We start from the raw sequence: 15,856 nt of genomic DNA, 5'->3' as shown, positions 1-15,856 counted from the left end.
CGAAAATGTACAAATAGAGGATGTTAATACCTTCACGTTGAATCAAAAGTGTGAATAACCCAATCTCTCAGTGTCTTTTGTAGTGTTTTAAGTAACAACTCTCTCAGGATTACAGTTAATAGTAATACTCTCTCATTTAGTAATGATTACTCTCTCAGGTTAGTAATATTCTCTCACAGTTATAATAAAGTAGTTAAAAATAATTAATATTTCTCTCAGATCATCAGTTTAGGTAATACTCTCTCAGATTTAAGTAATTAATCTTCTCTTCAGTAGTAAAATATCCTCCAGTAACAAATAAGGGCAAAAAAGTAAAATCTAGGGACAATGTAACCAATAATTAGGCACCAAATTGTATTAATCGTTAAATTTACTCTCCTTCCGGTAAGTCAGCATAGTAGTAACACTCTCTTCAGTTTAGTTATTTCTAGGGATAACCCCATTGTTTGTGTGCTCAGTTTATACCAAGCGGTATATGATACCTCTTCATTTTCCCTCAAGGTTGAGTTTGATGACTCTCTCCAAGCTCTCATTATGAGATACTCTCTGCAGGGCCTCTCCGATGTATTTAAACTCCTCGTCAGTGTGGAGAGCTAATATCTCTCTCCGTTATGTATTACGCAAGATTGACCTCCTCACTGAGATGATATCAGAGCAGTAATATATTTCTCTCATTTTTCTAACGTGCCTAGTAAACCACTCTCTCCGTGTTAGATATACTCACCAGCACCCAGGATGTTTCTTATAGTTTATACTCTCCTCAGATGAGTAATATTTCTCTCATCTTATTTCAGGAGTGAATTAGTTGCTCCTCAAAGCGGGCTCCTACCAGGTTATTAAGCCATAATTATTTCTCTCTCCATACTTTTTTTTATTATGTAATATTTCTCTCAGTTTTAGTAACATCTCTCTCTAGTTTTTATTAGTAATACTCTCTCAGTTTTAAATTACTAGCTACCCTTACTTCTCTCAGTTTATATTATAGGTAATACCTAAGGCTCTCTAAACACTTGCTGAGTAGTAATATTATACTCAGTACGCTCATTATCGCATGGGTTAGGTGCTATGATGATAGAACTGTTTAATTCTCTCAGTTTTGTGTTAAAGCTAATGTCAATTTTTCTTAGATTCTCGATCGAGGCTCAGATTAGTTTAAAATATTTATATTCTCTTCAAAGGTTTTTATACTAAATCTTTTGAAAGTCATTAGCTTTTAGGTATCAGGGCTGAAGGTTTAATCCCAGTAAATAGTATCGTAATTACTTAAGCATCCTTAATCAGTTTTTAAAATACTATTGAGGTAAGTTATATAGTAGATGAGTAGATAAATATCTCTCTCATTACCTAAAAAGCTGAGAGTTAGTTCTAATTTATTCTCTATATTATCGAACGGGTTTTCTAGATGTATTACAGCAGTATTTTTGTTGTAATACTCTCTCGAGAGAGTTTAGGTTAAAATTCTCTCAGTCTCCAAAGTAAAATCTCTAGTCGGCGTATGGATTTAAGCTTAATAGTTCGTCCATCTCAAATTACTCTTAAACTAGTAGTTTGAGTCTGAGTGGAGTTATAAGGTTAATATCTCTATCAGCCACTCACTCTGTAAGATGCATTGGCTTTTTGGGGTGATTACGAGGCTAATACCTTCTCATCTACAGGGGCAGATGTTATATCAGGGCCTTTGTTAACGGCCTGATATTCTCTCTCAGCTCTTCCAGTGCTTTTTTCATGACATAATAATTCTAACGTCCACCCTCAGTGCAGCGTAAGAGTTGGAATGCTGCCTTCAGAAGTAAATCAGGGCATGTAGTGTTAACGGGCAAGAAAGTTTAATATATGTCTTACTTTACAAGCTGTACAGCCAGATTGTCAAATCAGGTCTTACATTTAACGGGTCTATTCTACGGAGGTTAGTTTTGAGTAGATTTAATTATCATCAGCTCAGCAGAATGTAATAGAGGCTCTTAACGGCACATAGGTTCAGCAGATTATGTTATACTCTGTCGTATGTTTTAATGTTAGTTAATACTATCTTCCAGCAGAGGTTCGGTTATTAACGACTATACAGCAGAATGTAAGTATCAGGGCATTTTAACGGTATACAGCAGATGTTAATAATTCAAGGAGGTGCAATGTAGTTAATTCTTCTAACTATAGCAGAGATGAGTGATATCAAGGACTGCCCCCAGCTTTGTTAAACGGCTATAACCTTTTCCAGTATATTGTAGGGTATTAATACTCTCTCAGTTGAAATGCCAGTTAATACTCTACTTGCTTCAATGTAATGTACAGCCAGATGTAATTCAGGAGGCTTTATTAACGCAAGTAGTTAAATACTCTTACAGTCAGTACGAGTTTTTGTATCAGGGCTTTAATCGGCGATTACAGCTCAAGATGTATTTCAGGGCTTTAACGTGCGTATACAGCAGATGGTATCAGCTTAGGCATTTAAGGCTGCGATCAGGCATAGTTAACGAGCTAACAGGTAATGTTATGTCTCTATTTATCAGGGCTTTAACGGCTATACAGCAGATGTATCAGGCTTTAACGGGTCTATACACTCGCAGATGTATTCAGTTAAAGATGATACAGAGAGCCATATTTATCACGTGCCTTAACACTTACAGCTTTCAGAAATTGATTCCAGGGCTTTAACTGGACTTATACAGCAGATGTATCAGGCTTTAGCGACTATACAGAGATGTTATCAGGGCACTTTAACGGCTAAATACAGCAAGGATAAACCTCTGCCTATTCACGGGCCTTTAACGACTCATACTATACAGCAGATGTATCAGGGCTTTAACGGCTATACAGCAGATGTATCAGGGCTTTAACGGCTATACAACAGATGTATGACCTGAGTGTTGTATTATTGTATTGTTCCAGGATATGGGCAACCAGGGGATCAGACACCGCTCCTACTCCTCCCCCAAGATTAGCCTGCTGCCCCCCCGCTTCTCCCGCAAAACCCTAGCCACGCCTGCAACCTCTGACCTCAGCCCAGGTTAGTGTCTGTGGGACCTTTATACAGTTAATAACCTCCCATTGAGAAACCATTACTGAGAACTGTATTACTTCGATTGGAATACAGTTGACAGTGTTTTCTCTGAGAATATGATTATATGGATAGTCCTTGTTCATCTTTGTATTTTTGGTTCTGTCTGTGTTTACACAGGCAGCCCAATTCTGAACTTTTGCCAAATTATGGTCAAAAGATCAGAATTGGACTGCTTGTGTAAACGCAGCTTATATGACCTGGATTGACCTTATTTGAGCTAGTCTGTCTCTTTTCACTTGTTTGGTTTGTCATGGGAGTTTGAGTAGTACAGTAAGCAGTAGGCCCCTCCCTACCTTCAGGCTATGCTCAAACCCTACACCCCAACCCGAGCACTCCATTCCTCAGACCTCTGGTCTCTTGGCCCTCCCACCCCTATGGGAGGGAAGCTCCCACTCAGCCCAGTCCAAGCTCTTCTCTGTCCTGGCACCCCAATGGTGGAACCAGCTTCCCCCTGAAGTTAGGACAGCAGAGTCCCTGTCCATCTCCCGAAAACATCTGAAACCCTACCTCTTCAAAGAGTATCTTAAATAATCCAATAGCACCCCCCCTCGGACCCCCTCCTCGCGCCCCCCTGCTTTTCGTGAACTAACACTCGCTCTTGACTTTTCTCCCCCCTTCTAGCACTGACTTTGCTGATAGCTACTTTATTGAGGAAACATGTACTTACTATGACTGTGATATGTGGTTGTCCCACCTAGCTATCTTAAGATGACTGTCCTAACTGCAAGTGGCTCTGGATAAGAGTGTCTGCTGAATGACTAAAATGTAAAATGTAATGTGCTCTACGTAGCTGAGTTAACCTGCTCTCTGTGTTGTCACTAACTAACTGAAGCAACTTCAGTAGATAGTCAGCTACTGTTTGTAACTAACATGTAACCAACGTGACTATACCATAGTGTAGGTACATTTACTGTATAGTCACATCCACAGCTTTTATATACTGTATCTATCTATGTATGGCTCTGATTACATCCACGTCCTCCCTCTGTTCCTCTGAGGGGTCTAGTGAGCGCCTTGTCCACTCTGCCCTGTAGATGGTCTTGTGAGTGCTATGTCCACTCTGCCCTGTAGATGGTCTAGTGAGCGCTATGTCCACTCTGCCCTGTAGATGGTCTTGTGAGTGCTATGTCCACTCTGCCCTGTAGATCGGTCAGTGGAGCGCCTTGTCCACTCTGCCTGTAGATGGTCTTGTGAGTGCTATGTCCACTCTGCCCTGTAAGATGGTCTTAGTGAGTGCTATGTCCACTCTGCCCTGTAGATGGTCTAGTGAGTGCTATGTCCACTCTGCCCTGTAGATGGTCTAGTGAGCGCCTTGTCCACCTGCCTGTAGATGGTTTGTGAGTGCTATGTCCACTCTGCCCTGTAGATGGTCTAGTGAGTGCTATGTCCACTCTGCCCTGTAGATGGTCTAGTGAGTGCTATGTCCACCTTGCTCTGTAGATGGTGTGAGCTACAGCCTATCTGTCCTTCAGGCCATCTCTCTGTCTAAATCTCTGTCTGTGCTCCACCCTGCTAGTAAGTCGTGGACAAAAGTTTTGAGAATGACACAACTTTTAATTTTCACAAAGTCTGCTGCCTCAGTTTGTATAATGGCAATTTGCATAGACTCCAGAATGTTATGAAGAGTGATCAGATGAATTGCAATTAATTTCAAGGTTCCTCTTTCCCATGCAAATGAACTGAATCCCCCAAAAACATTTCCAGTGCATTTCAGCCCTGCCACAAAAGGACCAGCTGACATCATGCCAGTGATTCTCTCGTTAACACAGGTGTGAGTGTTGACAAGGACAAGGCTGGAGATCACTCTGTCATGCTGATTGAGTTCGAATAACAGACTGGAAGCTTCAAAAGGAGGGTGGTGCTTGGAATCATTGTTCTTCCTCTATCAACCATGGTTACCTGCAAGGAAACACGTGCCATCATCATTGCTTTGCACAAAAAGGGCTTCACAGGCAAGGATATTGCTGCCAGTAAGATTGCACCTAAATCAACCATTTATCGGATCATCAAGAACTTCAAGGAGAGTGGTTCAATTGTTGTGAAGAAGGTTTCAGGGCGCCCAAGAAAGTCCAGCAAGCGCCAGGACCGCCTCTTAAAGTTGATTCATCTGCGGGATCGGGCAGCATCAGTACAGAGCTTGCTCAGAAATGGCAGCAGGCAGGTGTGAGTGCATCTGCACGCACAGTGAGGCGAAGACTTTTGGAGGATGGCTTGGTGTCAAGAAGGGCAGCAAAGAAGCCACTTTTCTCCAGGAAAAACATCAGGAACAGACTGATATTCTGCAAAAGGTACAGGGATTGGACTGCTGAGGACTTGGGTAAAGTCATTTTCTTTGATGAATCCCCTTTCCGATTGTTTGGGACAGCCATGAATAAAGAATGGTTCCAACACATCCTCCGAGAGCAACTTCTCCCAACCATCCAGGAACAGTTTGGTGATGAACAATGCCTTTTCCAGCATGATGGAGCACCTTGCCATCAGGCAAAAGTGATAACTAAGTGGCTCGGGGAACAAAACATCGATATTTTGGGTCCATGGCCAGGAAACTCCCCAGACCTTAATCCCAATGAGAACTTGTGATCAATCCTCAAGAGGCGGGTGGACAAACAAAACCCCACAAATTCTGACAAACTCCAAGCATTGATTATGCAAGAATGGGCTGCCATCAGTCAGGATGTGGCCCAGAAGTTAATTGACAGCATGCCAGGGCGAATTGCAAAGGTCTTGAAAAAGAAGGGTCAACACTGAAAATATTGACTCTTTGCATCAACTTCATGTAATTGTCAATAAAAGCCTTTGACACTTATGAAATGCTTGTAATTATACTTCAGTATTCCATAGTAACATCTGACAAAAATATCTAAAGACACTGAAGCAGCAAACTTTGTGGAAATTAATATTTGTGTCGTTCTCAAAACTTTTGTCCACGACTATATAGCTTGCCTTAGAACCCCTAGCTTCCAAAACTCACACTGTGCTAACACCAGGCCTGGTAGGCATGTGGCTACTGTGTGTGTCCAACATGCAGGTACATGTGTATGTAAGTGTGCTTGTATGTCAAAAATCTAATTAAATTGTATTTGTCACATGCTTCATAAACAACAGTGAAATGCTTTGCAGAGAGAAACATAAAAAATGAAAAATGTAAATAGTGGTACGGTGTAGGCCGTCATTGTAAATAAGAATTTGTTCTTAACTGACTTGACTAGAAAAAAAAAAATAATCTGAATAAATTCTAAGTGAATAATGAATCACAATGACGAGTAACAATAACATGGCTATATACAGGGAGTAGAAATTAACATGGCTATATACAGGGAGTAGAAATTAACATGGCTATATACAGAGTAGAAATTAACATGGCTATATACAGGAAGTAGAAATTAACATGGCTATATACAGGAAGTAGAAATTAACATGGCTATATACAGAGTAGAAATTAACATGGCTATATACAGGAAGTAGAAATTAACATGGCTATACACAGGAAGTAGAAATTAACATGACTATATACAGGGAGTAGAAATTAACATGGCTATATACAGGAAGTAGAAAATAACATGAGTATATACAGAGAGTAGAAATTTACATGACTAAATACAGGGAGTAGTAAGCCAGTATGAGGGTTTGCGCTCAAGCTAGAATGAAAGACGGACTGTGCGTGGAGAGAAAATATCAATAGAGTTCAAAAAGTACTCGCACTCAAAACCATGAAGGGGAATAACCCATGCAGGGAGAACCAGCAGTCGATGTGCAGGGAGAACCAGCAGTCTATGTGCAGGGAGAACCAGCAGTCGATGTGCAGGGAGAACCAGCAGTCGATGTGCAGGGGTACGAGGTAATTGATCAAGCAGGATAGATAATAGACAGTAGCAGCAGTCGATGTGCAGGGATACCAGGTAGTTGATCTAGCAGGATAGATAATAGACAGTAGCAGCAGTCCGATGTGCAGGGGTACGAGGTAATTGATCAAGCAGGATAGATAATAGACAGTAGCAGCAGTCGATGTGCAGGGTACGAGTAATTGATCAAGCAGGATAGATAATAGACAGTAGCAGCAGTCGATGTGCAGGGGTACGAGTAATTGATCAAGCAGGATAGATAATAGACAGTAGCAGCAGTCGATGTGCAGGGGTACAGGTAATTGATCTAGCAGGATAGATAATAGACAGTAGCAGCAGTCGATGTGCAGGGGTACGATGTAATTGATCAAGCAGGATAGATAATAGACAGTAGCAGCAGTCGATGTGCAGGGGTACGATGTAATTGATCCAGGATAGATAATAGACAGTAGCAGCAGTCGATGTGCAGGGTACAGGTAATTGATCAGCAGGATAGATAATAGACAGTGCAGCAGTCGATTGCAGGGGTACGATGTAATTGATCAAGCAGGATAGATAATAGACAGTGCAGCAGCCGATGTGCAGGGGTACAGGTAATTGATCAGCAGGATAGATAATAGACAGTAGCAGCAGTCGATGTGCAGGGGTACCAGGTAGTTGATCTAGCAGGATAGATAATAGACAGTAGCAGCAGTCGATGTGCAGGGGTACAAGGTAATTGATCAAGCAGGATAGATAATAGACAGTAGCAGCAGCATATGTGGTGAGTGTGAAAGTGTCATATACAGTATAAGTCATAAGTATCATATGTCATATGTCAGTGTATATGTGAGGGTGTGGGCTTGGGTAAGTACATTGTCTGGCTTGGCTACCCTGCCCAATCACAGTGTAACCTCAGCATTGCAGCATTCCATGATGACATCATCGAAGACAATCAGACTTTTCATAGATAATGTTGCTCACGCTGTTTACTTTCACACAGAAGGTTCATGTTTCAGCTGTCTTGTCCTCCACAGAACAGAGAACATTCAGTCTATCAGAGCAGCCTCTCGAAAAAAGGTATGTATCCACTGACCTAACTTGTCTGTCTAAAGTGTGTTTGACATTCTTACAGTTTCGTACAGTTTCCCCCTAATTCCCAGGCTCTCCAGCCCTCACAATGACTTCTTGGTTGGTTGCTCGGCGACCAAGGGCTCTCTCTCTGTTGTGGAGTTCCTGGTTCTCTTTATATCAAGACCGTGTTTTGTTTGTTTAACTCCAGGCTTGTCTGTTACCATGCCAAGGCTTGCAGCGTTGTTTTAACCCTGTTTCACAGGTGGTGAGGTGACGCATATATATTACAAAAGCTTTTAGCCACCCTTTATCAGTACCCAAAGTGTTGTTGTAGACTAAACTGTAATCCCATTGTGCTCAGACATTGTTTATTTGTCAATGAACATTTTGTCCAGAGCAATTTTGAAGTACAGGGCCTGTCCTCAGATGAAGTCAGGCTAATGCTCTGTAACTTTGTGACACAGTGAGTGTAAAAAGATTTACTGTATAGTATCCTTTCAATGAATAGCTCCAACACAAGAGAGACAGACTAGGAAAAGGGAACCTCTTTACTTCCTGTTCACTATGTCCTTCATTGGGATGAGATGCTTCCAGGAACCATGCCAACTGCCTTTGTCCTCTTCCTCCATTCATCTGTTGAAATGTCCTGAACACATAGTCAGTCAAAGCTCTATAGCTCCCTCTAGAGTATGTCAGTGTGTACCAGACTTGTGTGTGTGTTAGTGTATGTCAGAGCTGTGTGTGTGTGAGTGTGCGGGTGCTTGTGCGTGTGAGTGTGAGTGTGTGTGTGTTAATGTACTGTATGTATCAGAGCTGTGTGTGTAATGTGTGTGTGTGTGTGTAATGTATCCCTAGGGAGTTAAGGTTTCGTAAGCGTGCCCAGTCTGCAGACGACGAGGGCAGCGTTGAGCTGGCAGAGTCCCTTCAACACCTCACCCTCTCAGAGTTCCTCAAAGAGTACGTGGGCATCGCCCCCTTCTGGGCTGGCAGCCCTGGCCCTTCCTTTCCACTGGGCAGATAGCCCAATAGCCTCTAACCCTATAGTAACTCCCCTGATCTGGATGCTGGCCCTCTAGACATTAACCCTACAGTAACTTCCCTGATCTCGATGCTGGCCCTCTAGACATTAACCCTACAGTAACTCCCCTGATCTGGAAGCCAGCCCTCTAGCCCCCTAGCTCCAGCCTCAGTGTAACCTCTTCATGCCAACCCTTTTAACCCTAGAGGTCCCCTGTGTGCATCCTGACATCTAACCTCTACATTTGTGCCCACAATGCACTCTGCCTAGCATGGCATCACCAATAACCTTCAGAGATTACACTTGTATGTTGTTGATGTAAATGAATTAACCATGTTTGATTAGCTCACGTGTGCTGCACGTGTCTCTAACTACTATGTAACCCTTCTTAACTCACATTGATCTTTCATTGAACTGTGACCTCTCAGGCATACGTGGCCTATCCTCCCATTATCTGGAATCACACAGAAGATTCTATTGGACCTGACTTGTTTTTGTATTGATTCCTTAGTAAACATCTATGGCTTTGTGTTGCATGTGTTCTAGCTGTATACTTGATCCAGCCTGGTATGACAGTCACTGACCGATTGACCTACTAACCAAATACCATTTTTAGTAGTACTAGTAGTACTAGTATTATTAGTATTATTATTAGTACTATTATTAGTAGTACTTGTATTATTAATATTATTATTATTATTATTAGTAGTAGTAGTAGTATTATCACTATTATTAGTATTATCAAAATGATTTGTATTGCTAGTATTAGTAGCGTTACTAGTATGCTTTCATAAGTTGTGTGCTGTGTTTCTACCTTCTTGCTTCCTTGTTGATGAAAAGGATGACAGTCACGGTACTACTATTAGTAAGGACTATACATAATAATTAATTTGCTGTTGGTCAGCAAAGATCACCAGGCAGAAAGAAAAATGGATCAGCAAACAGGACTCTAGTTAATACAGTTTATACAACCCAACATATGTCACGTTTGATGAGGATTTGACTTTTCTAACCCTATATGTCTATGACGCTAACCCAATTGTTTCTGAACAGAATTGAAGAGGAGGAGTGGGACAAGTACAACATCCCCTCCAAGATGGAGTCAGAGAAATACAAAGTGATTCGTACCTTCAGCTTCCTCAAGAGTAGGATGTCCACCACTCGCAACAAGAACAAGGTGAGACACTATATACAGTTCCTTGCAAAAGTATTCATCCCCCTTGGCGTTTTTCCTATTTTGTTGCATTACAACCTGTAATTTAAATTGATTTTTATTTGGATTTCATGTAATGGACATACACAAAGTAGTCCAAATTGGGGAAGTGAAATGGAAAAAATAACTTGTTTCAAAAAATTCAACAACAAAAAAAACGGAAAAGTGGTGCGTGCATATGTATTCACCCCCTTTGCTATGAAGCCCCTAAATAATATCTGGTGCAACCAATTACCTTCAGAAGTCACATAACTAGTTAAATATAGTCCACCTGTGTGCAATCTAAGTTTCACATGATCTGTCACATGATCTCAGTACATATACACCTGTTCTGAAAGGCCCCAGAGTCTGCAACACCACTAAGCAAGGGGCACCACCAAGCAAGTGGCACCATGAAGACTAAGGAGCTCTCCAAACAGGTCAGAGACAAAGTTGTGGAGAAGTACAGATCAGGGTTGGGTTATAAAAAAATATACGAAACTTTGAACATTCCACGGAGCACCGTTAAATCCATTATTAAAAAATGGAAAGAATATGGCACCACAACAAACCTTCCAAGAGATGGCCACCCACCAAAACTCACCGACCAGGCAAGGAGGGCATTCATCAGAGAGGCAACAAAGAGACCAAAGATAACCCTGAAGGAGCTGCAAAGCTCCACAGCGGAGATTGGAGTATCTGTCCATAGGACCACTTTAAGCCGTACACTCCACAGAGCTGGGCTTTATGGAAGAGTGGCAAAAAAAAGCCATTGCTTAAAGAAAAAAAAAAAAAAACACGTTTGGTGTTCACCAAAAGGCATGTGGGAGACTCCCCAAACATATGGAGGAAGTTACTCTGGTCAGATGAGACTAAAATTGAGCTTCTTGGCCATCAAGGAAAATGCTATGTCTGGCGCAAACCCAACACCTCTCATCACCCCGAGAACACCATCCCCACAGTGAAGCATGGTGGTGGCAGCATCATGCTGTGGGGATGGCCCTAAATACAGAGAAATTCTTGAGGGAAACCTGTTTCAGTCTTCCAGAGATTTGAGACAGGGATGGAGGTTCACCTTCCAGCAGGACAATGACCCTAAGCATACTGCTAAGCAACACTGTCACGCCCTGGCCTTAGTATTCTTTGTTTTCTTTATTATTTTAGTTAGGTCAGGGTGTGACATGGGGAATGTTTGTGTTTTGTCGTTTTGGGTGGTTATATGGAAAAGGGGGTGTTGGGTTTAGTGTATGAGTTTGTGTTGAGTGAATGTTTCTAGGTATGTCTATGGTTGAGTGTATGTTTCTAGGTATGTCTATGGTTGCCTGAGTGGTTCTCAATCAGAGACAGATGTCTTTCATTGATCTCTTTGGAGCCATATTATAAGGCAGCCATGGCATCAGGATTTGTGGGTAATTGTCTATGTCTGTGTCTATGTTGCATGTTTGCACCTAGGCTTTGATAGCTTCACGTTCGTCTGTTTGTTGTTTTGTTTCGTTGTTCCTTCTTCTAAATAGAGAAGATGTATTTTCCACACGCTGGCCTTGGTCCTCTCTCTCTCCCATTGACGATCGTGACAAACACTCGAGTGGTTTAAGGGGAAACATTTAAATGTCTTGGAATGGCCTAGTCAAAGCCCAGACCTCAATCCAATTGAGATCTGTGGTATGACTTAAAGATTGCTGTACACCAGCGTAACCCATCCAACTTGATGGAGATGGAGCAGTTTTGCCTTGAAGAATGGGCAATAATCCCAGTGGCTAGATGTGCCAAGCTTATAGAGACATACCCCAAGAGACTTGCAGTGTAATTGCTGCTAAGGTGTCTCTACAAAGATTGACTTTGGGGGGGTGAATAGTTATGTACGCTCAAGTTTTCAGTTTTTTTGTCTTATTTATTGTTTGTTTCACAACAATGAATTTTAATTCCAGGTTGTAAGGCAACAAAATAGGAAAAATGTTAAGAGGGGTGAATACTATCGCAAGCCACTGTAGGCCTGTCAGATAATGTAATTACAGACAGAGTGTACACACTGACTGAGTCAACTGTAATCTACACCTCAGTCTAGACCTAATTTAACTTCTACCGCTCAGAAACCCGGATCCGGGAGCACCCCCCACCCCCCACCAGTAAAAAAGCTGAATAGCATAGCTAGCATAGCGTCACAAGTAAATAGTAGCATCTAAATATCTTCAATCACAAGTCCAAGATACCAGATGAAAGATCCACTTCTTGTGAATCCAGCAATCATTTCTGATTTTTAAAATGTTTTACAGGGAAGACACAATATGTAAATCTATTAGCTAACCACGTTAGCAAAAGACACCATTTTTCTTTGTCCGCCATTTTTTCTCTCCACCAGTAGCTATCACCAATTCGGCCAAATAAAGATATTGATAGCCACTAACCAAGAAAAAACCTCATCAGATGACAGTCTGATAACATATTTATTGTATAGGATAGGTTTTGTTAGAAAAATGTGCATATTTCAGGTAGAAATCATAGTTTACAATTGCACCCACCATCACAACTCGACTAGAATAAATACAGAGAGCAACGTGTATTACCAATTTACTCATCATAAAACATTTCATAAAAATAGACAAAGCATAGCAATGGAAAGACACAGATCTTGTGAATTCAGACAATATTTCAGATTTTCTAAGCGTTTTACAGCGAAAACAACAATAAATCGTTATATTAGCATACCACATGTGCAAACGTTACCCCAGCATGAATTCAAGGCAACGGGAGCGATAACGTTATGATCACCAAAATATATTAATTTTTTCACTAACCTTCTCAGAATTCTTCGATGACACTCCTGTAACATCATATTACAACATACATATAGAGTTTGTTCGAAAATGTGCATATTTAGCCACAAAAAACGTGGTTATACAATGAGAATAGTAGCAAAACTGGTCTGAAAATGTCGGGCGCCATCTTTGAGAGTGATCTAGTCTAATCGATAACTAATCATAAACTTGACAAAAAAATACAGGGTTGACAGGAATCGAAAGACAAATTAGTCTTAATGCAATCGCTGACTTACATTTCTAAAATTATCCTTACTGTGCAATACCGGGTCCGCCAAAGCGAAGCTAAACAAAACAAAATGGCGATATATGCGTTTAAAATTTTTCAACAGAACAGCGATTTATCATCATAATAGTTCTTACTATGAGCTGTTCTTCCATCAGAATCTTGGGCAATGTATCCTTTCTCCGGTCTAATCGTCTTTTGGTCGAAAGATGTCCTCTTGTCCCGTCGAAATGGTCACTAACATTCGGTATGTACAGGAAACGTGCCCAGCTCATGGAAGGGCGTCAAATAAATGCCTCAAAATCGCACTAAACGGATATAAATTGCTATAACGGTTTAAATTAACTACCTATGATGTTTTTAACACCTATAACAAGTAAAAACATGACGGCGATATATTACTGGCTAAACCAAGGCTTGGAAAGAGGTCGGTCCAACGTCCTTCGTGCGTCGAGCGCAGGGTCCAAAGGAAAGCTACTTCCGGTCTTTGGTGTTTTATACAGGCCCTGATTGCGCGCAATCGACTCCATTGAAATTGTCACCACTTACTGACATCTAGAGGAAGGTGTAGGCAGTGTTTGTATCCTCATAGCATTCACAGGGACATTAAAACTGACCTGGGACCAGAGGCCAAGATTTCTGAAATCTCACTCCCTGTCAGGAAAAGTGCTGTAGATAGAGTTCTGTTCCACTCAGAGACATAATTCCACGGTTATAGAAACTAGAGAGTGTTTTCTATCCAATAATAACAATAATATGCAATATGTAACGAGCAAGAATTGACTACTGGCAGTTTAATTTGGCAATGTCAAAAAAAATAAGTGCTAACAGCACCCCTATTGACAAAAGGATAATCTACACTTCAGTCTAGACCTAATATAATCTACACCTCAGTTTAGACCTAATATAATCTACAACTATGAGGACTGCAGGACACACCCAGAAAGTGCCGTAAAACTGATACCATTGAGTGTCAGTTACATGCTGCTATTATCACTTAATTATCTGATACAATGCCCATTATCATGAGAATTTGCATCCTTGAAAAGTGCTATATAAATAGCATGTATTATTATTATATTATTATTGTTATCATCCCGACCGTTCTCCTTAGTATTCACCTCAGGGTCTGTTCTTCAAATGATGACAAAGAGCAGGAAATGTTTGGGGAAATAACATTGACCCAAAACACCATTAAAACACTGTAGGTTCTTTCCTTTCAATCATCACCCTTTGTTGGTGATCAGCATGTGGAAACCCCCCCCCCCCCCCCCCCCACCTTTCCGTCACAGTGGGACTTTAAAACGGGCTGAAATAAGGCTTGGATCATTCACATGTAACTGATTCAATTGGAGTCAGTGTACGTGTGGCTATTTGTGACTACTTATAGGCTAGCCAGACCACAGTATCAGTAACCTGACTGATAGTACTTAAGGCTAGCTGAGTGTAACCTACGCCTATGGTGTTACAGAGTTACAGTCAGTGTTTTCTATGCTTTGACGGGTTGTTTCTGAAAGGGTTTGGATGTAGTTACAGTATATGGGTGTGTGTTAACTAGCCTATCCATGCCTCTGATGTTCACCCCTGGGAATATACCCTGGTTCTCCAAGGGAAAGGGGAAGGAGAAGGAGAGAGAGAAGGGCAAGGAGAAGGAGAGAGAGAAGGAAGGGAAAGACAAGGACAAACAGCAGAATGGACATCGTTTCTCCACGGGTTCCTGTGCTGGTCCCACCGTCTGTCTGGTCTGTGACAAACCTGCTACTGGCAAGGACCTTCTGCACTGCTCCTGTAAGTAATCAGCAGTCACCGTTTACTCATTAGTCATGTATCAGTCAAACCCATCAATGTGTCCCGCAATGCTATAAACATACAAGATATCTCAGTGATCTGCAACTCTGTCACAGAGAATACAAAAGATCAGATATATTTATTGGAAATGTAGCAAGACATATCTCAAGATAAATAAAGTGTATATGTATCCATAGGCTTTCTTTGCATTCAACATAGATACCAAATAGTTTATAATTGCAAAGATCCACATTTTAGGGGAAGATATCAGAATTCCAATTCATTCATTCATGTAGTTATTATATTTCCATCCTGGTGGTTGATATCTCTATATATGGAAATATCCCTCTCTCCCTCAGGTTGTACAGTCATGGTCCATAAGGGTTGTAAGGACTCTGCTCCCCCGTGTCTAAAGGTGAGTTCCAGCCTGTGTGTGTGTATGTGTGTGTGTGAACCTCTGCCCCACAACCACACACATAAACATTGGGGTGTGTTAATGGTAAACTAGTCCAGTGAAACATCTTCTACTCATCTCTCTTTGTTGAACGAAGAGATCTAGCTGGAATGTTTAATTCTCTGGTGTCCTACTGGACTCCTTTTTGTAAATCTTTGTATTAAAACTTCAGAAACTTCAGGATAAGTATGCAGTGACTATGGTGAAGAACCGAACAGCATCCCTCCCGCAGAGTGAGTTTTACATCACACAGTCCAAAGGTCATTGATGTCATGGCTTGTTGTTGTCATCCCGTGAAGCACTCAGAGGAAGGAATCCTGAAACAATAACATTCCTCTCTCTTCTCCTTTCCTTTCCTTTCCTCTCTTCTCCTCTCCTCTCCTCTCCTCTCCTCTCCTCTCCTCTCCTC

The 15,856-nt window shown here is 41.3% G+C and overlaps 1 protein-coding gene across 1 annotated transcript in view; it reads left to right on the top strand.

Annotated features, from left to right (window-relative positions):
- Positions 1-15,856, top strand: part of LOC111961816 (rho guanine nucleotide exchange factor 28-like) — a 156,934-nt gene that overhangs the window by 103,752 nt on the left and 37,326 nt on the right. Inside the window, exons 15-23 of the mRNA XM_023984368.2 lie at positions 2,887-3,004; positions 4,093-4,104; positions 4,499-4,573; positions 7,917-7,959; positions 8,809-8,910; positions 10,025-10,148; positions 14,816-14,993; positions 15,353-15,408; positions 15,620-15,682. Of these exons, the coding sequence (XP_023840136.2) occupies positions 2,887-3,004; positions 4,093-4,104; positions 4,499-4,573; positions 7,917-7,959; positions 8,809-8,910; positions 10,025-10,148; positions 14,816-14,993; positions 15,353-15,408; positions 15,620-15,682 (771 nt within the window). The remainder of the gene's footprint in view (positions 1-2,886; positions 3,005-4,092; positions 4,105-4,498; positions 4,574-7,916; positions 7,960-8,808; positions 8,911-10,024; positions 10,149-14,815; positions 14,994-15,352; positions 15,409-15,619; positions 15,683-15,856) is intronic.

Source organism: Salvelinus sp. IW2-2015, linkage group LG4q.1:29, assembly GCF_002910315.2.
Source record: "Salvelinus sp. IW2-2015 linkage group LG4q.1:29, ASM291031v2, whole genome shotgun sequence".
Classification (NCBI taxonomy): domain Eukaryota; kingdom Metazoa; phylum Chordata; class Actinopteri; order Salmoniformes; family Salmonidae; genus Salvelinus; species Salvelinus sp. IW2-2015.
Note: the sequence above shows the minus strand (reverse complement) of the source record. Positions and strands in the feature narration are given on the sequence as shown.